The following is a 15,000-nucleotide window of genomic DNA, read 5'->3' on the forward strand; positions in this document are numbered from 1 at the left end:
GTGTGTGTGTGTGTGTGTGTGTGTGTGTGTGTGTGTGTGTGTGTGTGTGTGTGTGTGTGTGTGTGTGTGTGTGTCTGAGCAAGTGTGTGAAAGAGTGAAATTCCATGTTGCAGATGTGCTGTGTAACTGAAATGCTTTCAGAACATCATAAACAACAACATTCCACCGTTAGTTATCTATTGTTCCTTAAATGACTAACCAGGAAGTTAACAATTCTTGGTTGAAACCCGCAGCATCATGTTGTGGAGTTGCTTTGCTGCAGGACGGACGGACTGGTGCACTTCACAAAATAAATGTCATTATGAGGACGGAAAATGATGTGGATATATTGAAGCAACATCTCAAGACATCAGCCTGGTCGCAAATGGGTCTTCCAAATGGACAATGATCCCAAGCATACTTCCAAAGTTGTTGAAAAATGGCTTAAGGACAACAAAGTCAAGGTATTGGAGTGGTCATCACAAAGCCTTGACCTCAATCCTATGGACAATTTGTGGGCAGAACTGAAAAAGCGTGTGCGAGCAAGGAGGCCTACAAACCTGACTCAGTTACACCAGGAGCTCTGTCAGGAGGAATGGGTGAACATTTACCCAACTTATTGTGGGAAGCTTGTGGGAAGCTACCCAAAACGTTTGACCCAAGTTAAACAATTTAAAGGCAATGCTACCAAATACTAATTGAGTGTATGTAAACTTCTGACCAACTGGGAATGTGATGAAAGAAATAAAAGCTGAAATAAATCATTCTCTCTACTATTATTCTGACATTTCACATTCTTAAGATAAAGTGGTGATCCTAACTGACCTAAAACAGGGAATTTTTACTAGGATTAAATGTCAGGAATTGTGAGAAACGGAGATTAATATTACATAGCTAACCTGTATGTAAACTTCTGACTTCAACTGTATGTACCTCTGAAGGTATTTTATGTGTATTTTTGGACCCCTGGGAACAATATTGTACCCTAACCGTACCCTTTTTTTCTGAGCATGTATGGGCCCTGGTCAAAAGTAGTGCACTATAAAGGGATTAGTGTGCCATTTGGTTCACATCCTGGGCTGTTCAGTGTATGAAGTGAACGTGGGGAATCCTGTCAGGACCTTGTTTGACACAGCACAGTGACAATAGATATGGAGGCTTCTGCAAGAGAAGTACGATACAGAGAAAGGAAAGAGAGTGCAATACTGCAGAGAGGGAGACAGAGCCAAATCTTTACTTAGGCACATGTAACTCAAATATTTTATGTGTGCGTGGGTGCGTGTGCGTGCGTGTGTGTGTGTGTGTGTGTGTGTGTGCGTGGGTGTGTGTGTGTGTGTGTGTGCGTGGGTGCGTGTGCGTGCGTGTACCTGGTTTGTAGGACATGTTGTGTGGGAAGAGGAAGCCCTGCTGTGCAGCAGCGGCGGCAGCAGCCAGAGATCGCTGGTCATGAGGAAACACTGGGATCATCAGAGGAGGCATGTGACCCTGCACCTGAGAGAGACAGAGTGAGTTCAATAGTTGTCCTACTTATACATTTTCTGATTAATATTTCTAAATGTTTTTTTTCTTATTTTCTGTTTGTTCTTCTGTTTCTAATGAATGATTCTTAGTGTATTTATGTAACACTTCCTTTAGATAGTCCATCTGTTGATGCTCTATGGCAGGGTTCCCCAACTGACGACCCGTGATTTAAAAAATATACATATATATTATTATTTCCATTAAATCTTTATTGTTGGACATAAAAGACTGTGATATTAATTTAGGAAATCTGTTCCCAAGTATATCACCACGCACAATAGAGAGATACGCTACATTCAGAAAGACCCCTTGACTTTTTACACATTATTACTTTACAGCCTTATTCTAAAATTGAACTAATAGTTTTTTTCCCCTCATCAACCTACATACAATACCCCATAATGAAAAAGCAAAAACATAATTTTTTTGTGCAAATGTATTAGAAATAAAAACTGAAAAATCACATTTACACAAGTATTCAGACCCATTACTGAGTATTTTGTTGAAGCACCTTTGGCAGTCTTCTTGGGTATGACGCTACAAGCTTGCCACACCTGTATTTGGGGAGTTTCTCCCATTCTTCTCTCCAGATGCTCTAAAGCTCTGTCAGGATGGATGGGGAGCATTGCTGCACAGCTATTTTCAGGTCTCTCCAGAGACGTTCAATTGTGTTCAAGTCTAGGCTCTGGCTGGGCCACTCAAGGACATTCAGAGACTTGTCCCAAAGCCACTCCTGCGTTGTCTTGGCTGTATGCTTTGGGTCGTTGTCCTGTTGGAAGGTGAACCTTCACCCCCAACCTGAGATCCTGAGCACTCTGGAGCAGGTTTTCATCAAGGATCTCTCTATACTTTGCATCATTCATCTTTCCTTCGTTCCTGACTGCTCTCCCAGTCTGTGCCGCTGAAAAACATCCACACAGCATGATGATGCTGTCACCACCATGCTTCACTGTAGGGATGGTGCCAGGTTTCCTCCAGATGTCACGCTGCACATTCAGTCCAAAGTGTTCAATCTTAGTTTCATCAGACCAGAGAATCTTGTTTCTCATGGTCTGATAGTCTTTAGGTGCCTTTTGCCAAACTCCTAGTTGGCTGTCATGTGCCTTTTACTGAGAAGTGTCTTCCATCTGGCCACTCTACCATAAAGGCCTGATTGGTGGAGTGCTGCAGAGATGGTTGTCCTTCTGGAAGGTTCTCCCATCTCCACAGAGGAATTCTAGAGCACTGTCAGAGTGACCATAGGGTTCTTGGTCACCTTCCTGACCAAGGCTCTTCTCCCCCGATTGCTCAGTTTGGCCAGCCGGCCAGCTCTAGGAAGAGTCTTGGTGGTTCAAAACTTCTTCCTTTGAAGATGGAGGCCACTGTCTTCTTGGGGACCTTCAATGTTGCAGATATTTTTTTCTACCCTTCCCCCAGATCTGTGCCTCGACACAATCCTGTCTCGGAGCTCTACGGACAATTCCTTCAACATCATGGCTTGGTTTTTGCTCTGACATGCACTGTCAACCGTGGGACCTTTATATAGACAGGTGAGTGCCTTTCCAAATCATGTCCAATCAATTGAATTTACCACAGGTGGAATCCAATCAAGTTGTAGAAACTAGAAAGGCTCTGAATACTTATGTAAATCAGGTATTTCTGTTTTTTATTTTAATACATTTTCCCAAAATAATAATACCCTGTTTTCGCTTTGTCATTATGGGGGCCTTGTGTGTAGTTTTTCAAGGATTGTAATTTATTTAATCCATTTTAGAATAAGGCTGTAACGTAACAAATTGTGGAAAAGTCAAGGGGTCTGAATACTTTCCGAAGGCACAGTATGCGATCATATAAAATGTAAGCAAGGTTTGAAATTATCATGTTTTAGTCAAATGTTATATCTGTTTGGGCTTCTTGCTGTCAATTTCCAGTCTACAAATGATATGTAATAATGTTCCGGCCACCTGACCATCCGCTCAAGAGAAAAGCGTCCCACGGCTGAATGTAGTTGATGATCCCTGCTCTACAGACTATCTACTAACCCTAGCCCTGACCTTTATCCTTGCCCTGACCTTTATCCTAGCCCTGACCTTTATCCTTGCCCTGACCTTTATCCTTGCCACAGACTATCTACTAACCCTAGCCCTGACCTTTATCCTTGCCCTGACCTTTATCCTTGCCCTGACCTTTATCCTTGCCCTGACCCTTATTCTAAACCTAACTGTAACCATAGACTAGCAAGCAGTTGCTTATCAATAGTTTGTTGATAGTATGACCATGTGTAGAACATCTACAGCTGGACTATCCAAATAAAGTGTGACCTTGAATTGTTCAACATTGTCTTTAATGTCAATACAATAATTATTTATTATCCCAATAAAGCATTTAAATGGAAGAGAGAGAGAGAGTGAGAGAGAGAGAGAGAGATAAATAGAGAGAGAAAGAGAATTTAGATTCACAAGCACATATCTTCCAGAGAGATGAGATAGAGCGGTAAGAGAGTAGACACACACACACAAACCCACCTACCATGTGTATGGTTTCAACAAAGCCTATATCATTTTATCTGAGCCTGGAAGCTCTAAAAGTTAACAGCTGAGTAGTTAAAGCAATAAAGTCTCTCTCTCAAATGAAAGCTGAACCACTGCATCTCGGTCACTTCCTATTTCCCTCTTTCTTCCTCTGTCTCCCCTCTCTCTTTACTCTCTCTTTTTGCCCCCATCTCTCCTTATCCTGACTTGTTTACTCTTTCTCACCTAGTCATCATAATAAGTGCACTTTGATTATCTGATCTCAACTATTTAACTAAATGTTCAGTGGAAAAGGTAACATGGTGGTCAGGTCAGATAGCAGTAGAGGTTGAGACTATGAGGGGAATATGTTTGAGCGCAGTTCAACTGGTTAAATGAGTCTAGAGTGGGAAAGGTAACATGGTGGTCTGGTCAGATAGCAGTAGAAGTTGAGACTATGAGGGGAATATGTGTGAGCGCAGTTCAACTGGTTAAATGAGTCTAGAGTGGGAAAGGTAACATGGTGGTCTAGTCAGATAGCAGTAGAAGTTGAGACTATGAGGGGAATATGTGTGAGCGCAGTTCAACTGGTTAAATGAGTCTAGAGTGGGAAAGGTAACATGGTGGTCTGGTCAGATAGCAGTAGAAGTTGAGGTAACATGGGTAAAGAGGATCGCAGAGAGGAAACACAAACATCCCAGCCTTCTGTACTGTAAAACTTAAATTAATAGCCCAGGAGTTTATTTGCTTCAACTGCTGAACTCAACAGGCGCTTATTAGAGACAAGCTTCTATTGGAGCAACGTCAACTCTCCATCATTACGACCAGGAATACAACTTTCCCGAAGCGGATCCTGTGTTTTGCCCACCACCCAGGACAATGGATCGGATCCCAGCCGGCAAACCAAAACAACGACGCAGTAAAAGGGGCAGACGAAGCGGTCTTCTGGTCAGGCTCCGGAGACGGGCACATCGCACACCGCTCCCCAGCATACCACTGCCTAATGTCCAGTCTCTTGACAACAAGGTAGATGAAATTCGAGCAAGAGTAGCATTCCAGAGAGACATTAGAGACTAACGTTCTTTGCTTCACGGAAACATGACTCACTCAAGACACGCCATCGGAGTCAGTACAGCCAGCTGGTTTCTTCACACATCGTGCCGACAGAAACAAGCATCTTTCTGGTAAGAAGAAGGGCGGGGGGGTAAGCCTTATGATTAACTCGACGTGGTATGATCATAACAACATACAGGAACTCAAGTTCTTCTGTTCACCTGAATTCCTCACAATCAAATGTCGACCACATTATCTACCAAGACAATTCTCTTCGATTATAATCACAGCCTGGTATATCCCCCCAAGCAGACACATCGATGGCCCTGAACGAACTTCATTTGACTCTATGTAAACTGGAAACCACATATTTTAACAAGGCTAATCTGAAAAGAAGATTCCCTAAATTCTATCAGCATATTGATTGTGCAACCAGGGCTGGTAAAATCCTGGATCATTGTTATTCTAACTTCCGCGATGCATATAAGGCCCTCCCCCGCCCTCCTTTCGGAAAAGCTGACCACGACTCCATTTTGTTGTTCCCAGCCTATGGACAGAAATTAAAACAGGAAGCTCCCTCACTCAGGTCTGTTCAACGCTGGTCCGACCAATCTGATTCCACGCTTCAAGATTGCTTCGATCACCTGGACTGGGATATGTTCCACATTGCGTCAAACAACAACATTGACGAATACGCTGATTCAGTGAGCGAGTTTATTAGCAAGTGCATCGGCGATGTCATACCCATAGCAACTAATAAAACATTCTCAAACCAGAAACTGTGGATTGATGGCAGCATTCGAGCGAAACTGAAAGCGCGAACCACTGCTTTTAATCAGGGCAAGGTGACCGGAAACACGACCGAATACAAACAGCGTAGCTATTCCCTCCGCAAGGCAATCAAATAAGCTAAGCGTCAGTATAGAGACAAAGTAGAGTCGCAATTCAACGGCTCAGACACAAGAGGTATGTGGCAAGGTCTACAGTCAATCACGGTTTACAAAAATAAAACCAGCCCCGTCGCAGACCAGAATGTCTTGCTCCCAGACAGTCTAAACAACTTCTTTGGTCGCTTTGAGGACAATAGAGTGCCACTAACACGGCCCGCTACCAAAACCTGCAGACTCTCCTTCACTACAGCCGACATGAGTAAAACAGGCCCAGACGGAATCCCCAGCCGCATCCTCAGAGCATGAGCAGACCAGCTGGCTGGTGTGTTTACGGACATATTCAATCAATCCTTATCCCAGTCTGCTGTTCCCACATGCTTCAAGAGGGCCACCATTGTTCCTGTTCCCAAGAAAGCTAAGGTAACTGAGCTAAATGACTACCGCCCCGTAGCACTCACTTCCGTCATCATGAAGTGCTTTGAGAGACTAGTCAAGGACCATATCACCTCCACCCTACCTGACACCCTAGACCCACTCCAATTTGCTTACCGCCCCAATAGGTCCACAGACGACGCAATCGCAATCACACTGCACACTGCCCTAACCCATCTGGACAAGAGGAATACCTATGTGAGAATGTTGTTCATCGACTACAGCTCAGCATTTAACACCATAGCACCCTCCAAACTCTTCATCAAGCTCGAGACCCTGGGTCTCGACCCCGCCCTGTGCAACTGGATACTGGACTTCCTGACGGGCCGCCCCCAGGTTGTGAGGGTAGGTAACAACATCTCCACCCCCCGTTCCCAGCCCTCTCCTGTACTCCCTGTTCACCCACGACGCGTGGCCATGCACGCCTCCAACTCATTCATCAAGATTGCAGACGACACTACAGTGGTAGGCTTGATTACCAACAACAATGAGACGGCCTACAGGGAGGAGGTGAGGGCCCTCAGAGTGTGGTGTCAAGAAAATGACCTCACACTCAACGTCAACAAAACAAAGGAGATGATCGTGGACTTCAGGAAACAGCAGAGGGAGCACACCCCTATCCACATTGACGGGACAGTAGTGGAGAGGGTAGTAAGTTTTAAGTTCCTGGGCGTACACATCACGGACAAACTGAATCAGGAGACTGAAGAAATTTGGCGTGTCACCAAAAGCACTCACAAACTTTTACAGATGCACAATCGAGAGCATCCTGTCGGGCTGTATCACCGCCTGGTATGGCAACTGCTCCACCCATAATTGTAAGGCTCTCCAGAGGGTAGTGAGGTCTGCACAACGCATCACCGGGGGCAAACTACCTGCCCTCCAGGACACCTAAACCACCTGATGTCACAGGAAGGCCATAAAGATCATCAAGGACAACAACCACCCGAGCCACTGCCTGTTCACCCCACTTTCATCCAGAATGCGAGGCCAGTACAGGTGCATCAAAGCTGGGACCGAGAGACTGAAAAACAGCTTCTATCTCAAGGCCATCAGACTGTTAAACAGCCACCACTAACATTGAGTGGCTGCTGCCAACATACTGACTCAACTCCAGCCACTTTAATAATGTAAAAATTTCAATTTTTTTTATCACTAGCCACTTTAATCAATGCCATTTAATATAATGTTTACATACCCTACATTACTCATCTCATATGTATATACTGTACTCTATACCATCTACTGCATCTTGCCTATGCCGCTCTGTACCATCACTCATTCATATATCTTTATGTACATATTCTTTATCCCTTTACACTTGTGTGTATAAGGTAGTAGTTGTGGAATTGTTAGGTTAGATTACTCATTGGTTATTACTGCATTGTCGGAACTAGAAGCACAAGCATTTCGGTACACTCGCATTAACATCTGCTAACCATGTGTATGTGACCAATAAAATTTGATTTGAGTTGATGTGATTTTCTGCACTAATGCATTGTCATTTACACACTGTGTTACATTTATTTTGTCTTCGTATGCTTCCATAAAAACATTTTTTTTTTACTTTTCCTTGACAGAATAATTATTATCTTCTTTGATTTTGCCTTTTCGGACAATTTCTGGGGGTCTCTTTTCCCAAAGTTGTGCTTGCAAGTTAGCTAGCAGCAGTTCTCAGCTGTTAGCTAGCAGCAGTTCTCAGCAGTTAGCTAGCAGCAGTTCTCAGCAGTTAGCTAGCAGCAGTTCTCAGCAGTTAGGTAGCAGCAGTTCTCAGCAGTTAGCTAGCAGCAGTTCTCAGCTGTTAGCTAGCAGCAGTTCTCAGCAGTTAGCTAGCAGCAGTTCTCAGCAGTTAGCTAGCAGCAGTTCTCAGCAGTTAGCTAGCAGCAGTTCTCAGCAGTTAGCTAGCAGCAGTTCTCAGCAGTTAGCTAGCAGCAGTTCTCAGCAGTTAGCTAGCAGCAGTTCTCAGCAGTTAGCTAGCAGCAGTTCTCAGCAGTTAGCTAGCAGCAGTTCTAAGCAGTTAGCTAGCAGCAGTTCTCAGCTGTTAGCTAGCAGCAGTTCTCAGCAGTTAGCTAGCAGCAGTTCTCAGCAGTTAGCTAGCAGCAGTTCTCAGCAGTTAGCTAGCAGCAGTTCTCAGCAGTTAGCTAGCAGCAGTTCTCAGCTGTTAGCAGTTTCTTACTGGCAATGCCATCATTTTGTTTTGTCATTACAGAATTACTTAATGTAACGAATCAAACATTAAACCTCAAACAATTCATGTTAACCTTGTAAACAATTAATTTAGACACAGCGTTTATTTGAAACAGGGGTTTACTTCCCAAAATGTGTGCTGTTGCCCGGCTATTAAAAGGGACAGGCGGCTATTTGAAATTCAGCGTTTAATTTAAGTTTTACGGTATGCTTCTTTCAAATTCTCTTTCTTGATTGCCATCACATGGAAAGGGAAAAACATGTTCTTTCATATTTCTACATGTGTGTGTGTGTGTGTGTGTGTGAGTGAGAGAGAGTGTGTTTTTCTAAGAACACAGTCACCATCAGATTCAACTGAACACTGTGAATCGAGATCCTGGAGGTTCTATAAGGTTCACACACACACACACACACGTCTTGTGACACCACCGAGAGACTAGGGCAAGAATGAAGGGAGAAAAAAAAGTCTGTGTGTCCAAGCAGAGGGTGGGAGAGAATGCTCCATTCATTGTGTTCCTCTGGGAATACCTTCCCTCCACCAAACACAAAGCACAGGCCTTCTCCTAGAGGAGAGGGATGAATGGACTGGCCTGCTCTCCCCCAGCCCTAAGAAAACATAGAGCCCCCTTCCCCAACTACCCACCAGACACACACATACTCAGACACAAGCGCATGCACAGATGCATTTAGGCACACACAAGTGTGCACACGGTATTAATGGTCCTACTGTGTAAATACTGGGGTGTGGTGGGCACAGTAAAGGCTGTGGATGAGAGAGAGAGAGGGGGGGGGGGCAGAGAGAGAGGGGGACAGAGAGAGAAAGAGAGAGGGACAGAGAGAGAGAGAGAGAGAGGGGGGGGGGGGTGGCAGAGAGAGAGAGGGACAGAGAGAGAGAGAGAGAGAGAGAGACAGACAGACAGAGAGAGACACAGAGAGAGAGAGAGAGAGAGAGAGAGAGAGAGGGGGGTGGCAGAGAGAGAGAGGGACAGAGAGAGAGAGAGAGAGAGAGAGAGAGACAGACAGACAGAGAGAGACAGAGAGAGAGAGAGAGAGAGAGAGAGAGAGAGAGAGAGAGAGAGAGAGAGAGAGAGAGAGAGAGAGAGAGGGGGGGGGGGTGGCAGAGAGAGAGGGGGACAGAAAGAGACAGACAGACAGACAGACAGACAGACAGACAGACAGACAGACAGACAGACAGACAGACAGAGAGAGAGAGGGACAGAAAGAGCAAAATAGAGAGAGAGGGACAGAAAGAGCAAAAGAGAGCGAGAGAGAGGGACAGAGAGAGAGAGAGAGAGAGAGAGAGAGAGAGAGAGAGAGAGAGAGAGAGAGAGAGAGAAAGAAATTAAGAGAAAGACAGGGATAGTGGGAGAAATAGAGAGATTCCTGTCCGTTCGTATCTTATTTCTGTGGCTAGTTTAGCTTGGTAGGCAGAGCTACAGTTTGTATGCTTTCAAACCACAGATTATCATCATCTTTTAAATCATAATACACTAAGCCAGTGTTTCCCAATCCTGGTCCTGGGGACCCAAAGGGCACGCATTTTAGTTTTGACCTAGCACTAACACACCTGATTTACATATCCTCTGTCACTGTGTGCATTGACAGCAGCATTAGCTCTAGACAAATCCCTTACAAGCCAATTACCATAATGATTCACACCATTCTTGTCATTTTCCATAGTTGCTGAATTTGTTTCAACATTGCAGTTGGTCCAACGGCTTTACGAGCCATTGTGTCCAGTACTGGTTGCTGAGGTGGCATCTATTGGTCATTTGTGTGCACTATTAGGTCTTAACGTGGCTTTAGTGGACTAACAGCACAGACTTCACCTCACGGCAGCAATTCTTATGCTGGCTATTGACAAGAGAGCTCACTTCATTTTACACCTGATTGGTAAGGAGCGACGACATTACCTACTGGGTAGAATGGAGAAGGTCAGGTTTAAGGGCGGAAAGAGAATAAAACTATTCTACATATGAGGAAATAAAATAGAAAATACAAGGTGAAGATGAAAACATTTGAAAAGACTGATGAGAGAGAAGAGAGAAGAGAGAGAAGAGAAGAGAGAAGAGAGGGGCTGGATGTTAGAATAGGGAGGTGAGGAATAAAAAAAATAAGCTAATTAAAAAATATCAAGAATGGGAACAAAAAGAGATGAGAAAAAGCAACGCGAAGGGAAGAGGAGGAGCAGATAAACATCTTCCAAGAGGAGGTGAAGAACAAGGGAGGGATGAGGAGCACACAAAAAAAGTGAGCAAAAATGTAAGCAAAAGGAGGTAGGTGAAGAACAGAGAGAGGGCAGAATGAAGCGATGAAAAGAGGAGGAGTGTGAGTTTGAGGTCATTAATTAGTCTGGTTAGTTTTGCCCGGCCTCTGGGGTTTGGGCCTGACTTTGTGGCCCTGAGGAAATGTGTGCGTGTGTGTGGCTTGAGTGTGTAACCGGGAGGCTGTCGGAAGCTTTCTTTTAACCCTTGGAAGTTCCCTACTGTTTCTACAGAACATTTAAAACCACATGACAGGAAACCGGTGTCACTTTGAACTGGGCACTCCCTCACAATAAAACACAAGACTGACAAACACTCATTACACCCAGAGAAAGAAAAACAACATATTCTAAGTAAACGGTTGTACGTTTGGATTCATAAAAAGGGAAAAGTTTGGTCATTTCCATTCATCCAAATTGCTATGAATGAAGGACTTACAGTAAATGCCTCTAATCATCTTTAATCTGTTTAACAAGTTACTTCTGGGAAGTAAAGATCTGAGCAGGGGTACAGAATTTAACACAGGATCATGCTGATGTCATCTGGATGGCCCCAAGGTACAGTACAGGCCAGGACTGAATCCCAAATGGCACCCTATTCCCTATGGAGTGCACTACGTTTTCTTTAGTGCAAAATGTAGGGAATAGGGTGCCATTTGGGATACAGCCCAGGGTATGAACCCCAAACAGTAGCCCTTGGTCAGTCCCTTAGAGCATTGGGCCCTAGAATAAGTAGGTCTGGAGGTGATAAATGGTAGCAGACTGGCTGTTCTTGTGGTGCTGCGCTGCCAGTGTGTTTAACCCTTTACACTGGTGGAAATGGGCCTAAAGCATTTATAATTATATATTTACTGTACTTTTCACCACTTTGGTTGATAATAAAATCTGAAAATACTCTGGATACATTCAGTAACATCATAGGAAAATTCACTGACATTTTGGAAGACAGGAAATAAATTATTACATCGGTTTGAGTGAGAGGTTTAACTGGTCTCTCTTCTGCACAACATCTAGTAAAGTCATTTCAATGCACTTTTATGACTCAAGGAAAGATCCAACTATAAGGTGCTTTTTTTGAGCTCTCCTAGCTTTGCCATCGAGGAACTGAAGCAAGTACAATTGTAGGGTTTCTGTTTGGAACACATTCCATTCAAGTGTGTGTTACTCAGTTCATTTTCTTCAAAATAAGACACACATTGTGTTCAGGACAACCCAGAGTATAACATGTGCCATCTTGTAACTGTACATCAACATAGTGATCATAAACGTTCATACTGTAAATGGCTTGAGTTCTCTCTTGTTTGTTTGTATGACATCAAAGTGGTATTTATTATAATCCTCAACGTGATTTGGACACAGAGGAACAAGAAGCTCTCAATGCAGCCCCGTCGATGTGGATGGGGGTGTGCTCGCACAGTTGCTCCGGTACCACACTGCCAGTTCTCTAACAGTTCTCTGACCTCCTCCCTGTAGGCTATCTCATTGTCGTTGGTGATCAGGCCTACCACCGTCGTGTCATCAGCAAACTTGATGATGGTGTTGGAGTCTTGCGTGTCCATGCAGTCGTGGGTGAACAGGAGGGAACTGAACACACACCCCTGTTGGACCCCCATGTTGAGGGTCAGTGGGGCGGAGTTGATGTTGCCTACCCTCGCCACCTGGGGGTGGCCCGTCAGGAAGTCCAGGATCCAGTTACATAGGGAGGTGTTCAGTCCCAGGGTCCTAAGCTATGGGACAATGATGTTGAAAGCTGAGCTGTAGTCAATGAAAAGCATTCTCATATAGGAATTCCTCTTATCTAGGTGGGTGAGGGCAGTGTGGAGTGCAATTGAGATTGCGTCTTCTATGGATCTGTTAGGGCGGTATGCAAATTGGAGTGGGTCCAGGGTGTCTGGGATGATGGAGTTGATGTGTGCTCAATGGCATTGTTCAATGCAATCTAAGTTTACATAGCTCTTTCAAATGACTTAGCATGTTTAAGAGCATTAACAATGCATTGAGAGGCACTGTATGACACACCTGGTTGAAAATACTATTTGAAACTATTTCAAATACTTAATCTGTGCTCGATTGAGCTTGCCTGTAACAATAGAGAAAATAGAGTCTGAAGTCTGAAGGGTGTAAAACCCCGCCCACCTGACACTCCAGGGAGGCTAAAGGAAACGCTGAAAAATTTAAAATAGTACTTGAACCCAGGTCTGCTGTATGCCGATTATGTTTGCACTTCTTGACAGCTGCAGACGTGCCAACACCAAACTTCTCTCAACAACATTAAAACACACCGTAAGGCAGTGTGATCCTAGAGAGTAGCATTTTTACTGTCTCACACACACACACACACCCTCCCTCCCCCTGAGGCCCGGTCCTAATGAACTCAGATCTGTGGTTTATTAAAAGCAGAGGGGGGCATTGTAAAAGAAAGCCTTGTTAAAAGCACAACACCTCCAGAGAACAAGGGGCCCTTGCTCACTGCCTTCCCCAGCCACAGTGAGCCTGTGGCTGACTCTCTGGGTCAGTGTCTTTACAACCAGTCAGCACCAGTGGTGAAGACGGATCAGTTGGAAAAGTTAGTTTTGTGAAAAGGGAGAATGAGAGAAAACTCTGCAACAGTTTACGACAGAAGGAATGAGAATGAAAGAGACAAGCAGGGGATATTCGTAGGTGAGTGTGAAAGAGTGTGAGAAATGGAGAGGCGGTGGGGGGAGTAGCAAGTACTGTAGCAAGAGGCAAATAGATGAACAGTATGATTGAGCGAACTAGAGGAGAAAACATGTGGAGAAAGGAAGGAGACGGGGTTGATAAATAGAAGAGGTAATAGAGAGAAGCTGATAGTAGGGATTCAATAGTTTATTGATCAAGACATGATCAATGACCCAGCAAATGAAGCCCCTATAAACAGGTCAATTACAGGGATTAGTGTGTGTGTGTGTGTGTAGACATTTGTGAGTGCTTTCTTGATCACCGACGATGATGAGACAGACTATAGGGAAGAGATCCGTGACCTGGCAGTGTGATGTCAGGACAACAACCCCTCCCTCAACATCGGTGACACAAAGGAGCTGATCATGGACTACAGGAAACTGAGGGCCGAGCACACCCCCATTCACATCGCTGGGGCTATAGTGGAGCGGGTCGAGAGCTTCAAGTTCTTCAGTGTCCACATCACTAAGGAATTAACTAAGGAGTGTCCGCCATGAGAGTGGAAGATTGTGAGTTCCATCCCTGGCCGAGACATACCAAAAACTATAAAAATGGGACCAGGCACTCAGCATTAAGGAGATAGATTGGAGGTAAGGCTGCCTCACACTGACTCACACCTCCTCCATTCCGGCTCACACAAGGCAAGGCTACTTACTTACACACCAACACAGTTGCGATGTAGGCACGTCAATGCCTCTTTCCCCTCAGGATGCTGAAAAGATTTGGCATGGTCCCTCAGACCCTTAAAAACGTATATAGTTGCACCACTGAGAGCATCTAGACTGGCTGTTTCAGCGCTTGGTATGGCAACTGCTTGGCATCTGACCCCAAGGCGCTACAAAGGGTAGTGCATGAGGCCCAGTACATCACTGGGGCCAAGCTCACTGCCATCCAAGACTTCTATACCAGGTGGTGTCAGAGGAAGGCCCTAAAATTGTCAAAGACTCCAGCCACCCAAATCATAGACTGTTCTCTCTGCTACTGCACAGCAAGTGGTACCAGTGCACCAAGTCTGGAACCAACAACACCCTGAACGGCTTCTTCCCCCAAGACATGCTAAATGGACAGCTAAATAGCTAACCAAATAGCTATCAGGACTATCTGCATTGTCCCTTTATGCACTAACTCTTTTGACTCATCACCTCCGCTGCTGCTACTATTTATTATCTATCCTGTTGCCTAGTCACTTTACCCCTACCTACATGTACATATCTACCTCAATTACCTCGTACCCCTACACATTGACTCTGTACTGGTACCCTGTGAATATTGGCCAATTATTCATTTCTCATTGTGTATTTATTCCTTGTGTTATTTTTTTTCTATTATTTAAAAAAAAAAATCTCTGTGCATTGTTGGGATGTCCCTTAAGTAAGCATTTCACTGTTCGTCTACACCTGTTGTTTACGAAGCATGTGACAAATACAATTAGATTTGATTGATGCACGTATGTGTGCATGTGGACGTGTGTGTGTATGAACACATG

At 44.5% G+C, this 15,000-nt stretch overlaps 1 protein-coding gene across 12 annotated transcripts in view; it reads right to left on the reverse strand.

Moving 5' to 3' along the window:
- The window catches only part of LOC139406429 (transcription factor SOX-6-like), a 175,252-nt gene that overhangs the window by 57,496 nt on the left and 102,756 nt on the right, over window positions 1-15,000 (reverse strand). For 10 of the 12 annotated variants that reach the window (XM_071148995.1, XM_071148992.1, XM_071148994.1 and 7 more), the window contains one exon: window positions 1,347-1,470. In XM_071148995.1, coding sequence (XP_071005096.1) covers window positions 1,347-1,470 — 124 coding nt within the window. The remainder of the gene's footprint in view (window positions 1-1,346; window positions 1,471-15,000) is intronic. The other 2 variants (XM_071148998.1, XM_071148991.1) reach the window with 1 other exon arrangement.

The sequence above is a fragment of the Oncorhynchus clarkii genome, chromosome 4 (assembly GCF_045791955.1).
Source record: "Oncorhynchus clarkii lewisi isolate Uvic-CL-2024 chromosome 4, UVic_Ocla_1.0, whole genome shotgun sequence".
Lineage (NCBI taxonomy): Eukaryota > Metazoa > Chordata > Actinopteri > Salmoniformes > Salmonidae > Oncorhynchus > Oncorhynchus clarkii.